Raw genomic sequence first — 18,809 nt, 5'->3', positions numbered from 1 at the left:
ATCATCAGCAAATGTTGGCATTCTTTCTCTCCTGTTTCCCTTCATGGGAGCTTCCCTTTCTATGTTCTTGCTCTTACCCTGTTGCTTTTATTTCCTACTTCATTTTAAGTCCCTCAGACTTTATAGCTCTGAGAACATCTGTGGTTGAGGCTTAGATTTTAAAACATTTTAAAGCAACTTTGAATCCTTAAAGTGTCTACAAGTAGAGGAAGGGACCAAAATTATTTCACAATTTGAGCAATGGAGGTTTTTGGAAGGGACAAAGATTCAGGGGCCTCCAGCCCAGCACCACCAGCTCTAACCCCACCCTCGCCTTCTACCTCCCTACCTACCCCTCTCAAGAAACCCCAGCACCTTTGATTTGCAAGTTCCAGAGCCTAGGCAAGTTTTAAAAATTAGTTTTAATTTCAAGACCTTATTTCTAATGGATACTTAGGCTCCTACTATATTACAAACTAACATCCAGTTAAGTTCTGTGAAACTCAAACTTTGCATTTTAGGAATCTACTTTTCTCTAAATTTCACAATGTAGGGGAAAGAGTTTACTACCACTGAGCATTGACTGGAATGGAAATATCATGAAGCTTGCCTAGCATGTCTTTGGAATGTGTCAGCACTTGGCACACATGCACCCACTGAGCATGTTTCAGACCTTCTGAGTGCTTGGATGGTACACAGGTGACTTTTAAAATGCCCCTTTTACAAGGATGCAGGCCACTACCCCTCCCTTCGTATCTCCAGCATCTGTAAAAGGTATAATTTCTAAAGTACTTTTACAAATATATTTTGTTTTCCCCCTCACAATTATTCTGGGCTTTGTCCAGGGTAATGTCCCTATCCCACTTCATGGGTCAAGGGCATCCCCAGGGCCTCTCAATCTTTTGAGATTATTGTGTCAACCTTCCCTTGTTCTATCAATGTGGCCACTTAGGCCCCAAAGAGGGAACAGGATGGGAAATTTGCTGATGGCTCAACAGGAACTCAGGTCTTGCCTGCCCCACTCCTACATCCTTCCTGAGCCTGGGCACTAAGCCACTCTGTTCCCCTTCAAAGCTAGGTGCCAGCCTGGGGAGCAGCCACAAGTTCTGCTTTTGAGAAATTGCCAGGGCATGGCAAAGAAAGGATGTGTGCTTTTGAGCTAGGAGAAAGATGGCTTAGGTCTTCGGTGATATAACAAATCTCGGGGCTGGAAGGTAGTTCAAAAGTGAATACAAATGCACAGGTTTCACACAAGAGAACACTGTGGATGAGTTGTGGGCAAATCACTGTTTTGTAAATTGAATCTTTAACCAACCCCTGGGACCTCATTTATTACAGGCCCCTGAGAGCTCCTTTTATAAAGCAAAGCATTTTCTTGTGATGCAAATCACTACCCCTAATTGGCCTGTTTGGTAACTCTTGCCACTTTAGTTGCTTAAGGGGGCCATATCCCTTTGTCACCAATAGCACATTTTTATTTTGTTTTGTACAAAACTGGGAAGGTGCTTCTAGACTGGGAGAAGGCCCATCTGGACCCCAGGGCAGACACTGTTGGCCCACCTCCTTTCCTCCCCAACCTGTGGAGGTTTGTGTGGAGCAGTTAATGGGGAACCTGGGAGTGCAGGTGGCACTCTGTACCACCTGAAGAGCCACCTGGAGCCATCTCTCAAGAGAGTGCCTGCATCCTCTGAAGCTGGCAAAGAATACCAATTGCACAGTTACTGGTCCCCCTCAGGAGCCCACAAGAGGAAATTAAAAGACATATACATGCCTGGAATAAAGGATCCTCTTGCAGCTAATCACCAAAATTGATCATTGGGTTGTGCCCTCCCCACTTTGGTGAAAAAGCGTGGTCTTTCTCCTGTTCTGCTCCATCACTGAATGGTCTCCTATTCCCCTCTGAACTTTATCTCCAGGCCTTGCTTTTCCCAGTACTAGGGCATCAGTTTGTCATAGAAGACAGATCAGTTCTAGCCCCATGACCACACAGGTGTGAGGAGTGGCCCGATATTTCTATGAATGCCTCCAGCAGGGCCCTTTGCAGGTTTTGAAAAATTTCCACTTCCCTACTGACACCTTGATTTCAGACTCTGGCCTACAGTAAGAAGGCAAGCAGGGTTCATACAACTCCCTTAGTTCGCAGTGCAGAGACCCCACTCCTGGCTTTTGTAATCCTACTTTCCCCTTACATCAGCCAACCACCTAAACTACAGCAGAACTAGAGAGCTCCCAAATACCTGGAAGCTTATCATGTATAAAAGGCAGCTGAAACCCGGGCACGGGGCTCCGTGGTGACTCTCCTGGGCCAGCACTGGTGCATATCCAACAGTCATTATTCTAATCCTCTGAGTGTGTGCAGTCTGTCTCTTCACGCCGACTGAATTTCTGCCACAACAGAACTGTGACAGGATACATACATACATTACATTTCTGCAAAACTTTAAGTTGTTTTAAGCCTTCAAGTTTGTGGTCATTTGTTATGGCAGCCACAGGAAATCAGCACATATACTATGGCAACAATACCAAGGAGAGGAAGAAGGAAGGAGAAGAAAGAAAGGAGAAGAAACCAATACCAGAAACCACTACCTGCAACAAAGCTACCACTTACTGAGCATCTACCAAAGGCCAGGCAGGCACTGTCCTGAGGCTTTCAGAGCACTACCCCATTCCAGGGCTGTACCATAGGAAACAGGCCCTTCTCCTAGCCCCTCACCCTTCACAGGAAGAAATGGAGCTAAAAGGTCTGAGCTGGAAGGAGATCACATCCACAACACAAGGCCAATGTAGAGCAAAATGGCTTTATTGCTTGCGCCTGGGTGGGTGCAGATGGGCTGAGCCAAAAAGAGTTCAGCCTCTAATTAGGGCTGGGGTGTTGGTTATATACCCTAATTTTAGCTTACAGCAGTTCCTGCTGTTGCATTTTATCTGGCCCATTGTCCACCTTGCAGTAGGGCTGGTCTGGTATCTTGTCTGGCATCTGCTGGGTTATCCATTGCCTTGCGGATAATCCAGATAATCCTTATTTGTACTGAACAAAAGGCTGAGCAAAGGTCACGCAAGCAACACAATCTCCACAGTCTCTGCTTTTTGCAAACTTTTACCTTTACCCTTTAAAACATTACTAACCTTTTCAGGAGCCAGGGTTGGAAGCCCATCAGTGAGATTGTGGGCCTCTCCCCACCTCTATCCCACAGGTGTGGGGGTCACAGCAGGGCTGCTGGGAAGCCTTGCCAGCAGTCTGCATAAACAACCTACTACAGATGGTGAAGGGCAAGATTAGGGTTCTAAGAGAAGCACAAAGAGCACAAGGTCTCTGAGAGTTTAGGAGAGATCTGGAGTAGGTAGCACTGGAGCTGGGCCTTTACAGATGGAACATGGACAACCCAGCTCTGCTACCCCTCCTCAAACACCACAGAGGTGGCTCCAGAGGAAAGTGGGAGCCTAGGGCATACTCAGTACTCTGATGGATGTAGCCCTGAGGTGGGCTTCTTGACATCATATTTTTCTCTCCTGGGGTGTATGTCTCAGTAATCAGCCAGAAACCTTGTCACATTACTGAATTCCCTAATCTTTTTCTTTTTTTTTTCTCCACATCCTCTCAATAACCAATCCCATCAATTCGCTTCCTAAATATTCTTCTCATGCTGCTAGCTTTCCTGCCACTGCAGTCTAGGCCTTGGAGCCTCCCAGGTACTGATGTGTCTGTTCCTTTTCCTTGTCTTTTCTTTTCACACAAGCATTTCTTCTACTGTGACTTTCATGAGACAGAAAAGTATTATCGAGAAGGTCCAGTTGTATTACATACACAGCTTGCTCTTGGTGATGACATTATGGGGGTTGGGAATGGAGATACAGGGGTATGAAGGGGAAAGAAGTGTTGCCAACTGTACCTCAGCTTCTGGTAGTTGGGAACCAGGCTGCAAGAAGGTTTTTTGGAACCCCATGCTTTCTCACATGTTAATACTGACATTCCTTACTTCCCATGAAGCACCTTAAATACAGTTTTGCTTCTTTTTTATGTCTTCCTGAAAAACCATCATTAAATTGTTTGCATTTTATCGATCACATCATTTTAAAATTGAGGACACAGTATTTGGGTGGTCTAGAACCTTGACTTTGATTTTATGTGCTGTTCAGGACATTTGGAGCAGCTGATTATCTTACCTTGCAAATAGCTAGCTAAACCCACAGCTATTTTTCAATCTTTCTCATTAAAATTCTTATTACAAGTCTACAATTCTCTAGCCCTAGCCCTTTGCTGTGTTTTTATAATATAATGATTGAGAGGGGAAATGTTTAAGAGGCCAGCAGTCACACCAGAGCACGGCATACTACTCAATATTATATTCTTGGATTTTTTCTATCATGCTTATTTGCATGGCTAGAAACTCACCCAGAACCAAGCCGTGAGCTCCTGGAGGACATGAATTCTGTCCTTTACAAGGCTGCACCCCAGCAATGGCTAGCACATGGTAGGCCTGGAATCCAGCAGGTGTTCCATTAAGGTTTTTGTTTTTGTTTTGTTTTTTTAACTGAGTAAATGAATGAATAAGTTCATTGGGAACTGAGGCTCAGAGCAAATAACAAGCTACTAAAAGGCAGAGCTGAGACAGGACTTCCAGGCTGATAGAATTTATGCTTTGTGCCCTCCCCCCCTCCAGTGATGGCAGGATGCAGTCCTTGGGCTGACACTCCCATGGGAAGCAAGTGTAAAGAACCTGAAGGGATGAGAAAAAGTGGACAAAGACAGCAAGTCTATCTCTAGGTAGGGTGAAAGCCATGCTTTTCTGTGCCTGGGTGTCTATACCTCCTGACAAGGTCTGGTAAGTCATGTAAGATCTGGGGACAGACTCCAGAGATACTGTTTAGTTGGGGTTTAGATATGTTGTCTAGCTGTAGGCTTGGGGGTGAAGCTTCCTTTCCCAATAGCCAGAGGAGCAGAAAGGAAGGAGAAAGTATGAAGGAAGCAGGAAATAGATGTGAGGGACATCTGCAAAGGCTGAGACAAACTGAGCAACATCTGCATTTAAATCAGGTATCAACAGAATGAACCCAAAGTCCTTATTCCAAGACAACGGCAGTCCTTCAAAGAGTAGGCAAGGGGGATGCCTGAGAGATGGCAGCCACGGGACACCCTGCAGAAAAGGGACAACAGGAGAGTCCAAGACAGGAGTCAGAATCTTGGGACCCAATCTGCTCTGCTGTGTGACTCTGGATCTCTTCTCTCTCAGCTGCTTTTCCTTCCTTTTTATCCCCTTTTGGAATTGGTTAATGTCCTTGACAACTAATCAAAGGAGGAAGCAATAATATGTATATATCGCTTCAATTTCATTCAGCAAAAATCCATTGTATGTCTTGCCATGTGTGAGGGGATGTCAGGGACTGGAAGGCAAATTCAGCTCCATCCTCTGGAGGGAGAAAGAAACCCTTGGTTAAGTGAGTTTGCCACAAGGCCAACCATGATCTTGATATGGACCCTCCAGAAGGGACTAGAGCAGAGGAATAATGTTATTCTCAGGTCGGCCAGGCTGGGAAGGCTGCTAGAAAATGGTGGGGTTTGAGCTAAGCCTGGAACATGGAAAAAAGGTGGGCATGTGTGGAAAAGAAAGAAGTGAGCAGAAGCCTGGGAGTAGAGGAGGGCAGGATATTCTGTGAGAAATGGGCCAGTATGGGATACAGATGTGTGTGTGTGAAAGGGTGGGGGAATGGGGAGAGGAGAGCTGCAGAGGTAGATAAGTCCACCTGACCTTGAGTGCCAGACAAAGCAGCTCAGCAGCATCTCACAGGCACCAGGCTTGCCATCAAAGGCTTGTTAGCAAGGGTGGAAGTCAAACTGGCCTTTAGGAAAACACCTAACTGGAAGAATATACATGTATCCTTCGGATGGAACATTTTTATTCTCTTTCTCTCTCTTTTACTTTTGTTTTTCTTTTTCCTTTTTCCTGGGGTGTGGCCAGGAGAGAGAAATAACAAATTCAGAGAAAATACAGATTCCAGTATCTAACACACAAGAATTCAGGAGACATATGGATTGCCCATACCATACCAACTGTATGGCAGGAGGGCCTGGTCAAACAAGCTCTGTGAGAACTGAGCAGTGGAAACTGTGTGCTTCCCAATGCTCCAAATGTTCTTACTGCAGTGCAGTGAATGGTGGCCCCCAAAGATATGTACACCTGGAACTTATGAATGTGACCTTATTTCGAAAAAGGGTCTTTGTAGGTGTAATCAAGGTAAGGATTTCAAGATCAGATCATCCTGGATTATCCCAGTTTGCCCTAAATCCAATGGCAAGTGTCCTAAAAAGAGGAGAAATGCAAAGAAGTAGGGCATGTGAAAATAAAGACAGAGATTAGAGTGACACAACCAAAAGCCAAGGATCACCTGGAGCCACCAGAAAGCTAGGAAATGTCGAAAGAGTATCCAGTCCCATCTGGCCACTTTTTCACCCCCAGTCCTTTGGTGATAAGGCAGTTTTATACTATGTTTGTGTGGGAAGAGTCTATAATCTGTCTAGTGGAATAAGCCTGTTCCCAGGAGCTTTCCCCACAGTTGTCCAGAAGAATTTTGCCCTCTGCCTAAGGTAATAATTTGTAATTTGCTCCTTAAGTCCTCCTTACATTTACTACTGGTCCCAGGATGGATTCTGAACACAGGCTTTTGAGAGCTGCTCTGGTCCCTTACAGGCCCCTAAGCCAATGTACTGGCTAAGGAGAAATGGTTTAGAAAATTTGCCTTAAATAATCTGGCAGGTGAATCTCCTTTCTTTATTCATTATGGATATTGCACCTAAATAGCCTCTTTGTTTCTTGGATTTGGGTCCCTAGCCAAAGTGGGACATGGGGACTGACAGGGCTGTGGCTCAGGAGGGAGGAGAGATTAGCACAGGTTGCTAAAGTAAGATGTATCTACAAAGTTCAGTGATGTGCCTAGAGGCACTGATGTTCTGCAGCCTCCCTCTGCCTCCAGCCCCCTCTCTTAACTTGCAGTGGCCCCAAGGATTTTAAAGCTCAAGACCGGGGTCTGAGGGGATTTTCCTTGAGCCTCAGAGCCCAAAATCCAAAGGTCTGAATTAAGGTAGTACTCTGATTGCCTCCCAGCTTCTTCATGGACCAGCTGAGGGGCCTTAAATAAGCCCTGTCCTGGGTCAGCAGCCAATCCATCAAGGCGGGGATGCTGAGAAGAAAGACAGCCCTACAAGGCTGTTGACTTGAAACTATGACAAGGAAAAGGGAGGCCTGGGACAGGCAGGTGCTGGTTCTGTTGCGTCTGTGACCTGTGCCCTGGGTTGTCTGGCTGCTGGGCCTTTGCCCAGCTGTGCTGGGTCAAAGGAATCACCTCAGGAAAAAGCTTTCTGAAAGGAGCCCCTTCTGGGCACTAAGATTTTTTAGGGTAATACTCCTTTAACATATTTCTGGTTGGAATTTTATTTATTTTCTTGTTTCATACTCTTCCTGTTCTCACCATGTATTTGCTGACGTATATAATTAAAGAAAAAAAAAAGGAGAAAAGCTTATATACAAATTAGCTACATTTTCATTCAGTTTGTTTTATGAGCATGAAAGGTTTAAACATAAAGTATCCAGATTACATGGATTAATCAGATGTTTTACGTTTTAAAAAAGTAAGAAAATAAGTTGCAGCTTATAATATAAACCTCAATAGGCTTTGATTTTCTGCAGCAAAACTATTAAAAAAGTAATCAAGACTTGAACAGTAAACTGATGCTATGCATAAATTAAGTTATCAACTACAAATGTTTGCCTTTAGATTGTGATGTATGGAGATTTAGCCTTAAACTGTGGGTTGGAGATGTTAATTGCGCTAAACCTGAGCTTTAATCTGGCACCAGGGCAGGATGGACCTGGGAGGCAGTGCCAGGCTTCCTTCCCTCCCAGTGCCATCAGACTAGATAGAGCAGGCTGAGCAAGCAAGACCATTAGAGTTGTCAGACTCTCCAAATGCCACCCTCCCCCGCCACCCCCACCAGGAATTGAAATGCATATTGCTGAGTTCCATTAGCAAGGCAAAGAGAACTCTGCTGGGAGGGTTGCCAGGTTTGGGTTGCTTTTCTTTTTTATTTTTTTTTTAATCCTCAACCGAGGACATTTTTCCATTTTTTGTTCAGATAGAGTGGAAGGGAGAGAGAGGGAGAGAGAGAGAAACATCGATGTGAAGGGACACATCGAGTGGCTGCCACCCGCACGACCAACCAGGGCCAGGGACAAACTGCAACCGAGATACGTGCCCTTAGTGGGAACCGAACCCAGGTCTCTCTGTACCGCAGGTCGACGCTCCAACCTCTGAGCCAAACTGGCCAGGGCTTGGGTTGCTTTTCTACTGTTATGTGCTGAGGTGCCTGAAGCTAGTCTTGCTCCAGGAAGAACTCAGTTATGTCTACACACATCCTTAAACTGTCTCTCCTTAGAAAGCTGCAGAGAAGGCAGCCAGTGCTCCTAAAACCACAAACAGGCTGCTGAAAATTGTAAACATGTTTACTGATAAGCGTCCCCAAACATCGCCATTATAACAGACTAAATACAAGGGCGACTAAGATGCAAACAGCTTGCAGTGGAAACATCTTAATATTTGGAAGTTTCTCGTTTGCTTAAAAACAAAACAAAACCCCAAACTAGGTCCAGATCCTTGATGATTAGCTGGACTGGAGGCAGGAGTATGCTATCCCTTCCTCCACTTCTGCTACCCATCCCCAGCCTGACCCATTTGTAGCCCTACTCCCACCCTTAGGCCCCTCTGGAGAGGGAGTGGCAAGGTCTGGGTGGATTTGAGCTGGAATGGCCCTCTCTCAAGGAGGCTCATCCACTCCACTCCCATCCTGTACCAACTCCACAGACAGGGGCCTGTGAGGCCCAGAGACAAAGCAGCCTTGGCCTGGCAGTAGCACAGAGGGAGACTGGCCAGGGTGGTCTGCTCCCCAGGGATGCTTCCAGGGGCTGGGGCCAAGGGGAAGGTGGGCTTCTAGGCCTGGGAAGGTCACCTTCCTGCATAAAGGGAAGGAACCCTGGCCCTGGTTCTGGCCCCAGCCTGGCCACTTCACTCCCCAGCAACTTCTGCAGCTGCTCAAGTAGGAGTGGGGAGGAGTTCCCCTTTCCTCAGGTGTGAAACCCTTTTGTGATTGCCTGGCCACATTTTTCACAAAATTTTTCTGTCCTTTGTTTATCTTTTTTTTTTTATTAATCAATATATTTATTTTTGTTACAGATGTTTCTCCTTTTTCCCCCACTGATTCCTCCCTCCCCCTCCCTCTCTGCCCTGTCCCCAGCTTTGTTGTCCATGTCCATTGTTCATGCATACATGCATATAAGTTCTCTGGTTTATCTCTCCCCCACCACGCCCTCTTCTGGGCATTGTCAGTCTGTACCCCACTTCCACGTCTCTGGGACTACCCCATTCCTCAGACTGTTATGTTCATTATATTCCACAAATAAGTGAGATCATATGATACTTGTCTTTCTCTGTTTGGCTTGTTTCACTTAGGATGATACTTTCCAGGTCCCTCCATGTATTCTCAAAGGATAAGAGATCTTTCTTTCTTACAGCTGCGTAGTACTCCATTGTGTATATGTACCACTGCTTTTTTATCCATGCGTCTACTGATGGACACTTGGGCTGTTTCCAGATCTTAGCTATTGTAAATAGTGCTGCTACAAACATGGGGGTACATATATTCTTTCTGATTGATGTTTCCGGCTTCTTAGGGTATATTCCTAGAAGTGGGATCACTGGGTCAAATGGAAGTTCAATTTTTATTTTATTTTTTTTGAGGTAACATCATATTGTTTTCCATAGTGGCTGCACCAGTCTGCATTCCCACCAGCAGTGTACTAGAGACCCCTTTTCTCCACACCCTCGCCAACACTTGTTGTTTGATGATTTGTTGATGGCGGGCATTCTGACAGGTGTGAGGTGATGCCTCATTGTTGTTTTAATTTGCATCTCTCTGATGATTAGTGATGTTGAGCATTTCTTCATATGTTTCTTAGCCATTGGTATGTCCTGTTTGGAGATGTGTCTATTCAGCTCCTCTGACCATTTTTTTTTTTTTTTTTTTTGAATTAATTTTTTGTTTTTATTGATTTTTTTTTAGAGAGAGAGGGAGAGAGTTAGAGACATCATTCGTTGTGAGAGAGAAATATCAATCGGCTGCCTCCTGCACGCCCCCTACTGGGGTTCGAGCCTAAAACTTAGGCTTGTGCCCTGACTAGAAATAGAACTGGGATCTCTCAGTCCATGGGACAATGCTCAATCTACTGAGCCACACCAGCCAGGCCTTACATTGATTTTAGAAAAAAAATTTTTTCTTTATTGATACTAGAGAGAGAGGAAGTGAGAGGGAGAGAGAGAAACATTGATTGGCTGCTTCCTGCATGCCCCCCACTGGGGATCTGGCCCACAACCTGGGCATGTGCCCTGACCAGGAATTGAACTGGCAACCTCTTGGTGCATGGGTCGATACTCAACCACTGAGGCGGTGGGCTGGGCCCTTAAATTAATTTTTAAGATTTCTTACAAAAATCCTTTTCCGAGTACAATTTATTACAACTAATTGGGTTGAGCTCATTAAAATTTTAAAGTAGTCATCCTATTTATAACAGACTTTCACCTAGATCAAGTTAGATATTTCCAGGCACCTACTATTTGATAGGCAGTGATTTGGGGTCATGGTCACTGGCAGTAAATAAACTTCCTGCCCTGGTGGAGCTTACATTCTCATGGACATGGATTTTGTCATGTCTTTTGCTAAGGTGCTGATCTTTATTTTTAAGGCCTCTATCCTGTGTAGATTTTAGTGAAAGTGAAGGTTCTGACAAACTTATAATTGGCTCTTACAGGGTTTCTCTGTGGTGCATTTTCTTAAGAATTGTGACTTGGGGGGGGGGGTACGTGCCCCCAGTGGGAACCAAACCTGGGACTCTCTGGTCTGCAGGCCGACGCTCCAACTGCTGAGCCAACCCGGCCAGGGCAAGAACTGTGGCATTTTTAACTCTGCCAGAACACTGGCCACATTATGTACTCTATGATGAACCAGAAGATATGAACACTTACTAAAGCTATTACCACATGCAAAGCATTTGTAGTGTTTCTCTCTAGTATAGCTCTCTAATGAGCTTGAAGACTTGAGGTGTGACTAAAGTTTTTACTGCACATGCCACATTTATAGGGCTTCTCTTCTGTGTGGCTCCTCTGATAAACATGAAGACTTTCCCACACACAGCACATTTGTAGGATTTTTCTCCAGCGTGGACTTGTTAATGATCTTGAAGACATGAACTGTGACTAACACCCTTACCACATGTCTCACATTTTTATGGCTTCTTTCCTGTGTGGACTCTCTGATGAATTTGCAGATTTGATGTCTGTCGGAAGCTCTTACCACAAACACCACAGTTATAGGGTTTTTTGCCTGTGTGGATCCTCTGATGAACATGGAGATACCAGTTCCTGTTGAAGCCTTTTCCACACTCCTCACATTTGTAGGGTTTCTCACCCGTGTGGACTCGTTGATGGGATTGAAGATTTGAACTCCGACTGAAGCTCTTACCACACGCAGCACATTTGTAGGGTTTCTCTCCCGTGTGGACTCGCTGATGGGCGTGAAGACTTGAGGCATAACTGAAACTCTTACCACACACAGCACATTTGTAGGGTTTCTCTCCAGTGCGGACGCGCTGATGGTATTGAAGACTTGAGGCATAACTGGAGCTCTTACCACACACAGCACATTTGTAGGGTTTCTCTCCTGTGTGGACGCGCTGATGGGCTTGAAGCTTTGAACTTTGACTGAAGCCTGTCCCACACACAGCACATTTGTAGGGTTTCTCTCCAGTGTGGACTCGCTGATGGGCCTGAAGATTTGAACTCTGACTGAAGCTCTTTCCACACACAGCACATTTGTAGGGTTTTTCTCCTGTGTGGATCCTCTGATGAACATGAAGACACGAGCTCCATCTGAAGCATTTCCCACACTCTTCGCATTTGTAGGGTTTCTCTCCTGTGTTGATATTCTGAAGAATTTGCAGATGTGAGCTTTGACTTAAGTCCTTACCACACTCATCATTCCTATTGCATTTCAATTCTCTGCAAACACTTTGATGAGTGCAGAGCGCCAAGCTATAACTGACACCCTCCTGACACTCACTATGCATATGAGGTTTTGTTCCTCGGTGCAACTGTTGATGAAGTTCAACACTGGAGCCAAGGCTGAAGCTTTTCCCATTCTCATCAGAGATTTGCTCTCCTGAGTGGATTACACTATGCTGCAATGACTTCTTCATGAAGTCTTTTCCACAATTCTTGTGGCTATAAGACTTCTTGCCTTTGTGTACTTCCCAATCATCATCATGGTCATGAGAGGTCCTTCTCCTAACACAGTGATCACACTTGCACAGCTTACGTTTTCCCTCAATATACTGACACCGACTCTGATAATTCTTTGACTGTCTCAAACACAATTTCTTCCAGAAATCCCAGGTGGTCTTAATTGGAAACTCTTGATTTTTTATACTACTGGAACTTTGAACTTCCCCTTGAAGGTTTATTACATAGTTCTCATCTTCAGAAACCTGAGTAGATTCTCCTGCCCACAACCAACAGGAGGAATCACCTTGTTTTGGCAAATCAGATTCTTTGCCTTGCAGATTCATTATCAAGTCTGGATTTCTGGTTAACTTACTTATAACTTGTTCCCATATTTGCCAGCACACAAGGTCTTCATGAAAAAGGTATATTTTTAAAGACTCTTCAATTTTTTGAAGAGTCTCTATCTCATTTTGATTCCAATGTCCTGGAAGGATAAGGAGAATTCAGAGATGAAAATGAGGACAAATAAATGTCTGTTCAGAGATAAAAATATTTCATTGGTCCACCACACTGGCTTTGTCATTGGCTTTTTCATGCCCACTGAGACCAGGTTCCTGAAGTTCTCCAGCATCACGTCTTGGTACAGTTTCCTCTGGGACAGGTCCAACAGCCCCAGCTCCTCCTTGGTGAAGACCACAGCCACATCCTTGAAGGTCACCAGCTCCTGACACTTAGTCATATTCTCCTGGTCCTCCTGGGGAAACACAGAGTCCTGACAGCTGCTCATGTTCATGGGTCATCCCAGTTCAGGCAGAAGTACTCTAGTAGGAATGAGAGCAATGAATCCACTTCCCAAAGCCTAGAAGAAATATCTCCGGGCCGGTATTCTCTGACCATTTTTTAATTGGGTTCTTTGTCTTCCTTTTGTTGAGTTGTATGAGCACTGTCTACATATTGGAAATTAACCCCTTATCTGATATATCATTGGTAATTATGCTCTCCCATACAGTGGGTAGCCTTTCTGTTTTGATGATTGTATCTTTCGCTGTGCAGAAGCTTTTGAGTTTGATGTAGTCCCATGTGTTCATTTTCTCCTTTGTTTCTATTACCTTAGGTGATGTATCAGTGAAAATTCTGCCGCGTATGATGTCTGAAATTTTGTTGCCTACAGTTTCTGCTAGGATTTTTATGTATTCATGAGTCACATTTAAGTCTTTTATCCATTTTGAGTTTATTCTTGTGTAGGTGTAAGTTGATGGTCTATTTTCATTTTTTGCATGTAGCTGTCCAGTTTTCCCAACACCATTTATTAAAGAGGCTGTCCTTAGTCCACTGTATGCTCTTGCCACCTTTGTCAAATATTAATTGAGCATATTGCCCTTTGTTTATCTTGATCCTCACCACCAACAACCCAATTAACATGAAAGAACATAGACCTTGCAAGCTGTTCCATAGCTACTCTCAAGGCACACCCTCCCCCCCACCCCAGCTTCCCACTCCCGGCGTCTTGGGGAAGTCTGTGACTACCGATTATTTCTGACTTTCAAGGATGGAAATATACCAACTCTTTTATCCAGAGATTCATGGCTGACTGTGGAGGGTTAAAACACAAATCACAGTTTCTGAGCATGCTAATAAATAGATGAAGTCAAGCAAACAATTTCTCCGCTGGCCTCCCAGCACCTTGGTGGACCCATTGTTCTACCCACCTCACTAATGTGCCCACCAGTTTCCCTGGGCATGCTCTCATTCTGCCAAGGCCAGGAGAAAGCTGGCAAAGTGGGCTAAAAATAACATGAACAAGAGACAGAAAAGAAGGAACGACCATCCAAGCAAAAGACACTGGGGTACGGACCAGCCCTATACCCAGGAGCCTGCACTGGGTTGTCCAGGAGGTGTTTGGTCTCTCTGGACTCTCTAGGTGTGCCAACACTGGCATGGCCCTGGGGAGGAGGGAAGACATGCTAGAAATAGTACTTTTTATCATGCCAGTTGTGGGAGAGTACTCTGTCCCTGGAGCTGCTATGGGACTGGAAGAGTGGGGACAAAAGGGCTCAAGGCTGGCAAGGTCTTTCATCTCTGTGCAGCAGGCAGCCAGTGCTGGCCCAGGTTGCCCATGGGGCTCTGGTGCACCTGGAGCCCAGAGCTGGTTGGTCCCTGGGAGCATGTATCAGCCAGGACTCAGGCCCAAGCTGCAAACAGATAGAGAGACCAGGTCCACAGGAGGCAGAGATATGCTCAAGGTCACATGCAAGTCAGGGTGGCCCTGTGTCCTTGTATCTTTGGCCATGGATCTCAGCAGGGCCTCTCCAGGCTCCCATGGGATCTGGAGGACTTGGCAGCCCCATCCAAGACCACCAGAAGTAATAGGTCTAATGCTGGGGCTGCCATAAGATTTTCTCCTTGGGGACTCTGGTCATTTGCTGAAGATGGCAGCTGCTGAGCACTTGGTCCCCAAGAACACAGGACACATCTCAGAAGCAGCTACCCTGGCCACAAGTTGGCCCTGGTAATGATTGAAGAGGCATTAAAAATGGGTGCCCAGAGAAGCCATGGGCAACTTCCTCCCTCACTCACTCTCTCCTCTCCTCTCTTCCCAGACTGTCAGAGGACTTATTCTCCACAAGCAGGAGGGCACTGCCATTTGCAGGCCAGTAGTTTTCCCAGACTCCCCTAGTGTAGGACCTCTCTGCAAAGGAGAGTAAGCTACACTGGTCACTGGTCTACCAGGCCTACTGATAACATTCGTGGTGTTTTTGATGTAACCAGCAGCAGATTTAGTGGCAGAATCCCATACCACCACATCACAAAGACCGCTCAGCTGTGTTCCCAATATGGCAGGAATGCACTGCTGAGACATAGCCTTCAGTCCAAACCTCTTCTCCCCACTGAGCTCTCACCTGGTCATCTGAGGGGAGCCAGCAAGAGGCAAGAACCACAGGATATAAGACAGGCCTTGAAAAGTGAGACCTCCACAGGATGAGCCTGATGATATAGGCACTAAGGCAGAAAGAGACCAGCCTAGCGGGGGGGGGGGGTACCCCGCTAGGGGCAGGCAGTGGGGCTCCCAGGACTTTCCCAGTATAGTAGAAGGACATGAAGCCCTAGGCACAAGGCTCTATTGATCTGGAGAGGATTGGTTGAACCAGAACCTGGTGGCCTTGGTGACAAAGGAGAGGTTGAAGGTGCGAGAGGAGGCCAGCATTCCCTTGAGTTTCGAGGACAAGCCTATCAGCCCTCCTTCTCTCCTGAGCACTAGAGTTGTATATCCAACAGTATGCTGGACATGTCCACCTGGCTATTCCTCAGTCTCTTCCTACCAACCATGGTCAACCATGAAGTTTAGCCTCTGGCCAACCTACCAAAGACCTCTGAGATGGTCCTTGAAGGAAGTGACCCAATCTCTGTCTGGAGCCCAGACTAGTCTTTCCAAGTTCTTCCTGGCTTCTTCCCCAGGACAACCCATGGACTCAACAGCTGGATCTTTTGCCTTTCATCCCAGACCCCATCTCTGCTCGTCATCTAGCAATGGCGTCACCAGCACTAAGTGTCAAAGCTGATCCCCTGTTGGGTCTTGGCCTCCTCATTCTCCTCCCACCCCCTCATATTTTATGTCTGTGCACTGATGGGAAGCCTTGAATTTCTGTCTTAAGTACATTGAGTGGCTTTGCTGGGCCTCCCTGTTGTTGGCATTCAACTTGGGCCATGCTACAGTCACATTTTTCAGGCAGTAGAATTCAAACTATAGAAATAACCAATTAGAGCTTGTTTGATGTGTGTATTTATTCTATTATTCGTGACTACTTCTGGTGGTTTTCTAGTAACCAGTTGTTTGACTGGCCATTGACCTTTTCCTTAAGCTGGTTTCTTTCAGTGTCAGGTATAGTTTCAGTGTCAGGAATGACGCCAAATGCCACAGCTTCCCATGGGCCCCACTTGCTTAGATTCAAAAAGGTCAGCTCTTTGAGCCTTTTGGAATGGAGGATTTCTTTTCAGCTGCCTGTGGAATTGACCTCCATGAAAACTGAGAATTTTTATGACAAGCATGGCCCCATAGTTCATTGGATCACAGCTCTACCTTTCTTATTTGCTTTTTAGGGAGTGAAGTTTGGAAGGAACATGGTCTTTGATTTCTTCTTAGACTACAAGGCACGTTGTCTTCAAAATGCAAAAAGAAAAGATCAGGAACCAAACACTAGACCCTTGTCTGTGAAAAGGCTGCTGTTCTACATGCCTAAAAAAGCTGCTGACATCTAAAAAGAAGTAAGTTGGGTGCAAGACAATTACGCTGATGCAGGTCCTCCGGATTTTCAGTCCATTCTTTTTAAACTGCCTCAGTGTCATCTGAGCACTGGGAAATAAAATTGAACCCAAGGATTTCCCCAGCTATCAAAATGAAATTTTCACTTCTATAATTAGAATCCCAGAATGTCAGGGATGCTAGGGCCTTTAAGATCAGCTGGCCCATTCCCATAATGGGACTGGAAGCTGGATTGGGAGGCCCAGCTTGAGGCTTATCCCCTACTTCCCTCCCTGATACAACCTTTCCTGCTATAGCTTCTGCTACTACTTCTTTCTATCATGTTTATCTTTTCTCACAAATATAGTAGGTGCTCAGTAGGTCCTTGGTGAGAGGAATGAGACCTCTTCTGCAGTTTCCCAAGGTACAGGACTTGGATCCACTAGACAGTTAGCCTTTTCAGTAAGTGGATATCAATTTTATTTTTTCTCTAGAGACCCCAACACTTACAGTATAACACACAGCACCTCCACCTGGTTTTGAATGCTCTTGGTGATCTGGTCTCAATATCATCTGGCAGCTTTCTCACTGGTGTCTTACATTCCTCTATGCCTGACAACTCTGTTCCCTAAACACACTATGCAATTTTCTACCCTTCAAGCTCCAACTGTTCCCTCACACCAAAATGCTGTTCAATTCTAGCTATCTACCAAGACCTTTCTCTTTTGTCAAATCCTATCTTCAGGATTCTCTTTTCTGTGAAACATTTCAATGTTTTCTCTCCTTCCCCTACAATATACTCATTTATATCATAGATATTTTTACAGGCAACCATCATGTGCCAGGCACTGTTCTAGGCACAGGGAATACAGCAGTGAATAAGACAGAAAAACCTCTGCTGTCACAGAGCTGATATTTGAGTGGAGGAAGAGAGGCAATAAAGGAGACAAGTAAATGATGCAGAATTTTAGAGGTGAAATTTACTTTTCCTTCTGTATTCCCTGGATATTCTTACTTCTGTGTTTTCCCATTTTCCTCTGCCCTGTGGTGTGGTTACTTTGTTTGCACTTCTGTCTCACAGTCACTAGGGGATTGGTTCCATGAGAGTAGGGCCAAGGCCTGATCTTCTTTGTAGCACCAGGCCCACAGCAAATACTCAACATAATGTCTGTGAAATGAGTGACTAAATGAATAAGTGAGTAAGTGAATGGATAAGTGAGTGGATGGATGAGTGAGTGAGTGAGTAAATGAGTGACAGAAATGAGTATCTAAGCTCAGAAAACCTGTGTGTTTTGGCTTTTCTGAAACAAGTCTTCTACACTGAAAGGTTGGATAGCTTGAGCACAGGGTTTTTGAAACCCAGGAGAAGAGTTAACCTTAGCTCTCACACCATTGAACAAATGAGAGGTGGCTACAGAAACTCAAGGTCTCAACTTCATGGTCCATGACACTTGAGCCTCATTTGACTGTGGACTCTGTCTTTCAGTGGAACATGTCTCCAAGGGCCTAGCCTTACTGACTCAACCCCTCATGCCCAGGATATAATCACACAGTAATTTCGATTTATTCTGCTAACATCAGGTAGTATTCAAAATGAGAGGCTTTTGTATTTTCATGTACCCCCCCCCAATAAAAAGAGTAAATACCAATTCTTTTTATTTATGTTTTATTCTCACCCGAGGACACTTTTCCATTTTTTGTTCATATGGAGTGGGAGGGAGGGAGGGAGAGAGAGAGAGAGAGAGAGAGAGAGAGAGAGAGAGAGAGAGAGGAAAACATTGACATGAAAGGGACACATCCAGTGGCTGCCACCCACACGACCAACCAGGGCCGGGGACAAACTGCAACCGAAGTATACGCCCTTAGCGGGAACTGAATCCAGGTCTCTCTGGACTGCAGGCCAACACTCTAACCGCTGAGCAAAACTGGCCAGGGCAACACATAACCCATTCTTTATTCAATATGTGCTGGAATTAATTGGTTATTACGTTGCCAAATTCTTTTAAATTATTTGCTGAATATTTTCATATCATTTTTTAATCAAGTAAATTTTATTCTAAATCTTATTTACTTTCTTTTTCTTAATCCTCACCCGGGGATATTTTTCCATGTATCTTCAGATAAAATGGGAGGGAGGGAGAGAGAAGAAGAGAGGGAGAGGGGCACATCAACTGGTTGCCTTCCGCACAACCCCCACCACAGCCGGGAACGCATAGCAACCGAGGTAAGTGCCCTTGACTGGAATCGAACCCAGGAGTCTTTGGTCTGT

General features: G+C 45.2%; 1 protein-coding gene and 1 pseudogene across 1 annotated transcript; both read right to left on the bottom strand.

Moving 5' to 3' along the window:
* Positions 1-11,021: 11,021 nt before the first annotated feature.
* Positions 11,022-12,644, bottom strand: LOC118636262 (annotated as a pseudogene).
* Positions 12,645-12,745: 101 nt separating this feature from the next.
* Positions 12,746-13,099, bottom strand: LOC118636263 (zinc finger protein 227-like). The gene has a single exon (XM_036271335.1). The coding sequence runs from the start codon at positions 13,091-13,093 to the stop codon at positions 12,761-12,763; it is 333 nt and encodes a 110-aa protein (XP_036127228.1). The 5' UTR covers positions 13,094-13,099; the 3' UTR covers positions 12,746-12,760.
* Between the last annotated feature and the right edge of the window lie 5,710 nt (positions 13,100-18,809).

The sequence above is a fragment of the Molossus molossus genome, unplaced genomic scaffold (assembly GCF_014108415.1).
Source record: "Molossus molossus isolate mMolMol1 unplaced genomic scaffold, mMolMol1.p scaffold_m16_p_2, whole genome shotgun sequence".
Taxonomy (NCBI): domain Eukaryota; kingdom Metazoa; phylum Chordata; class Mammalia; order Chiroptera; family Molossidae; genus Molossus; species Molossus molossus.
This window is presented reverse-complemented; position numbering and strand designations above follow the sequence as displayed.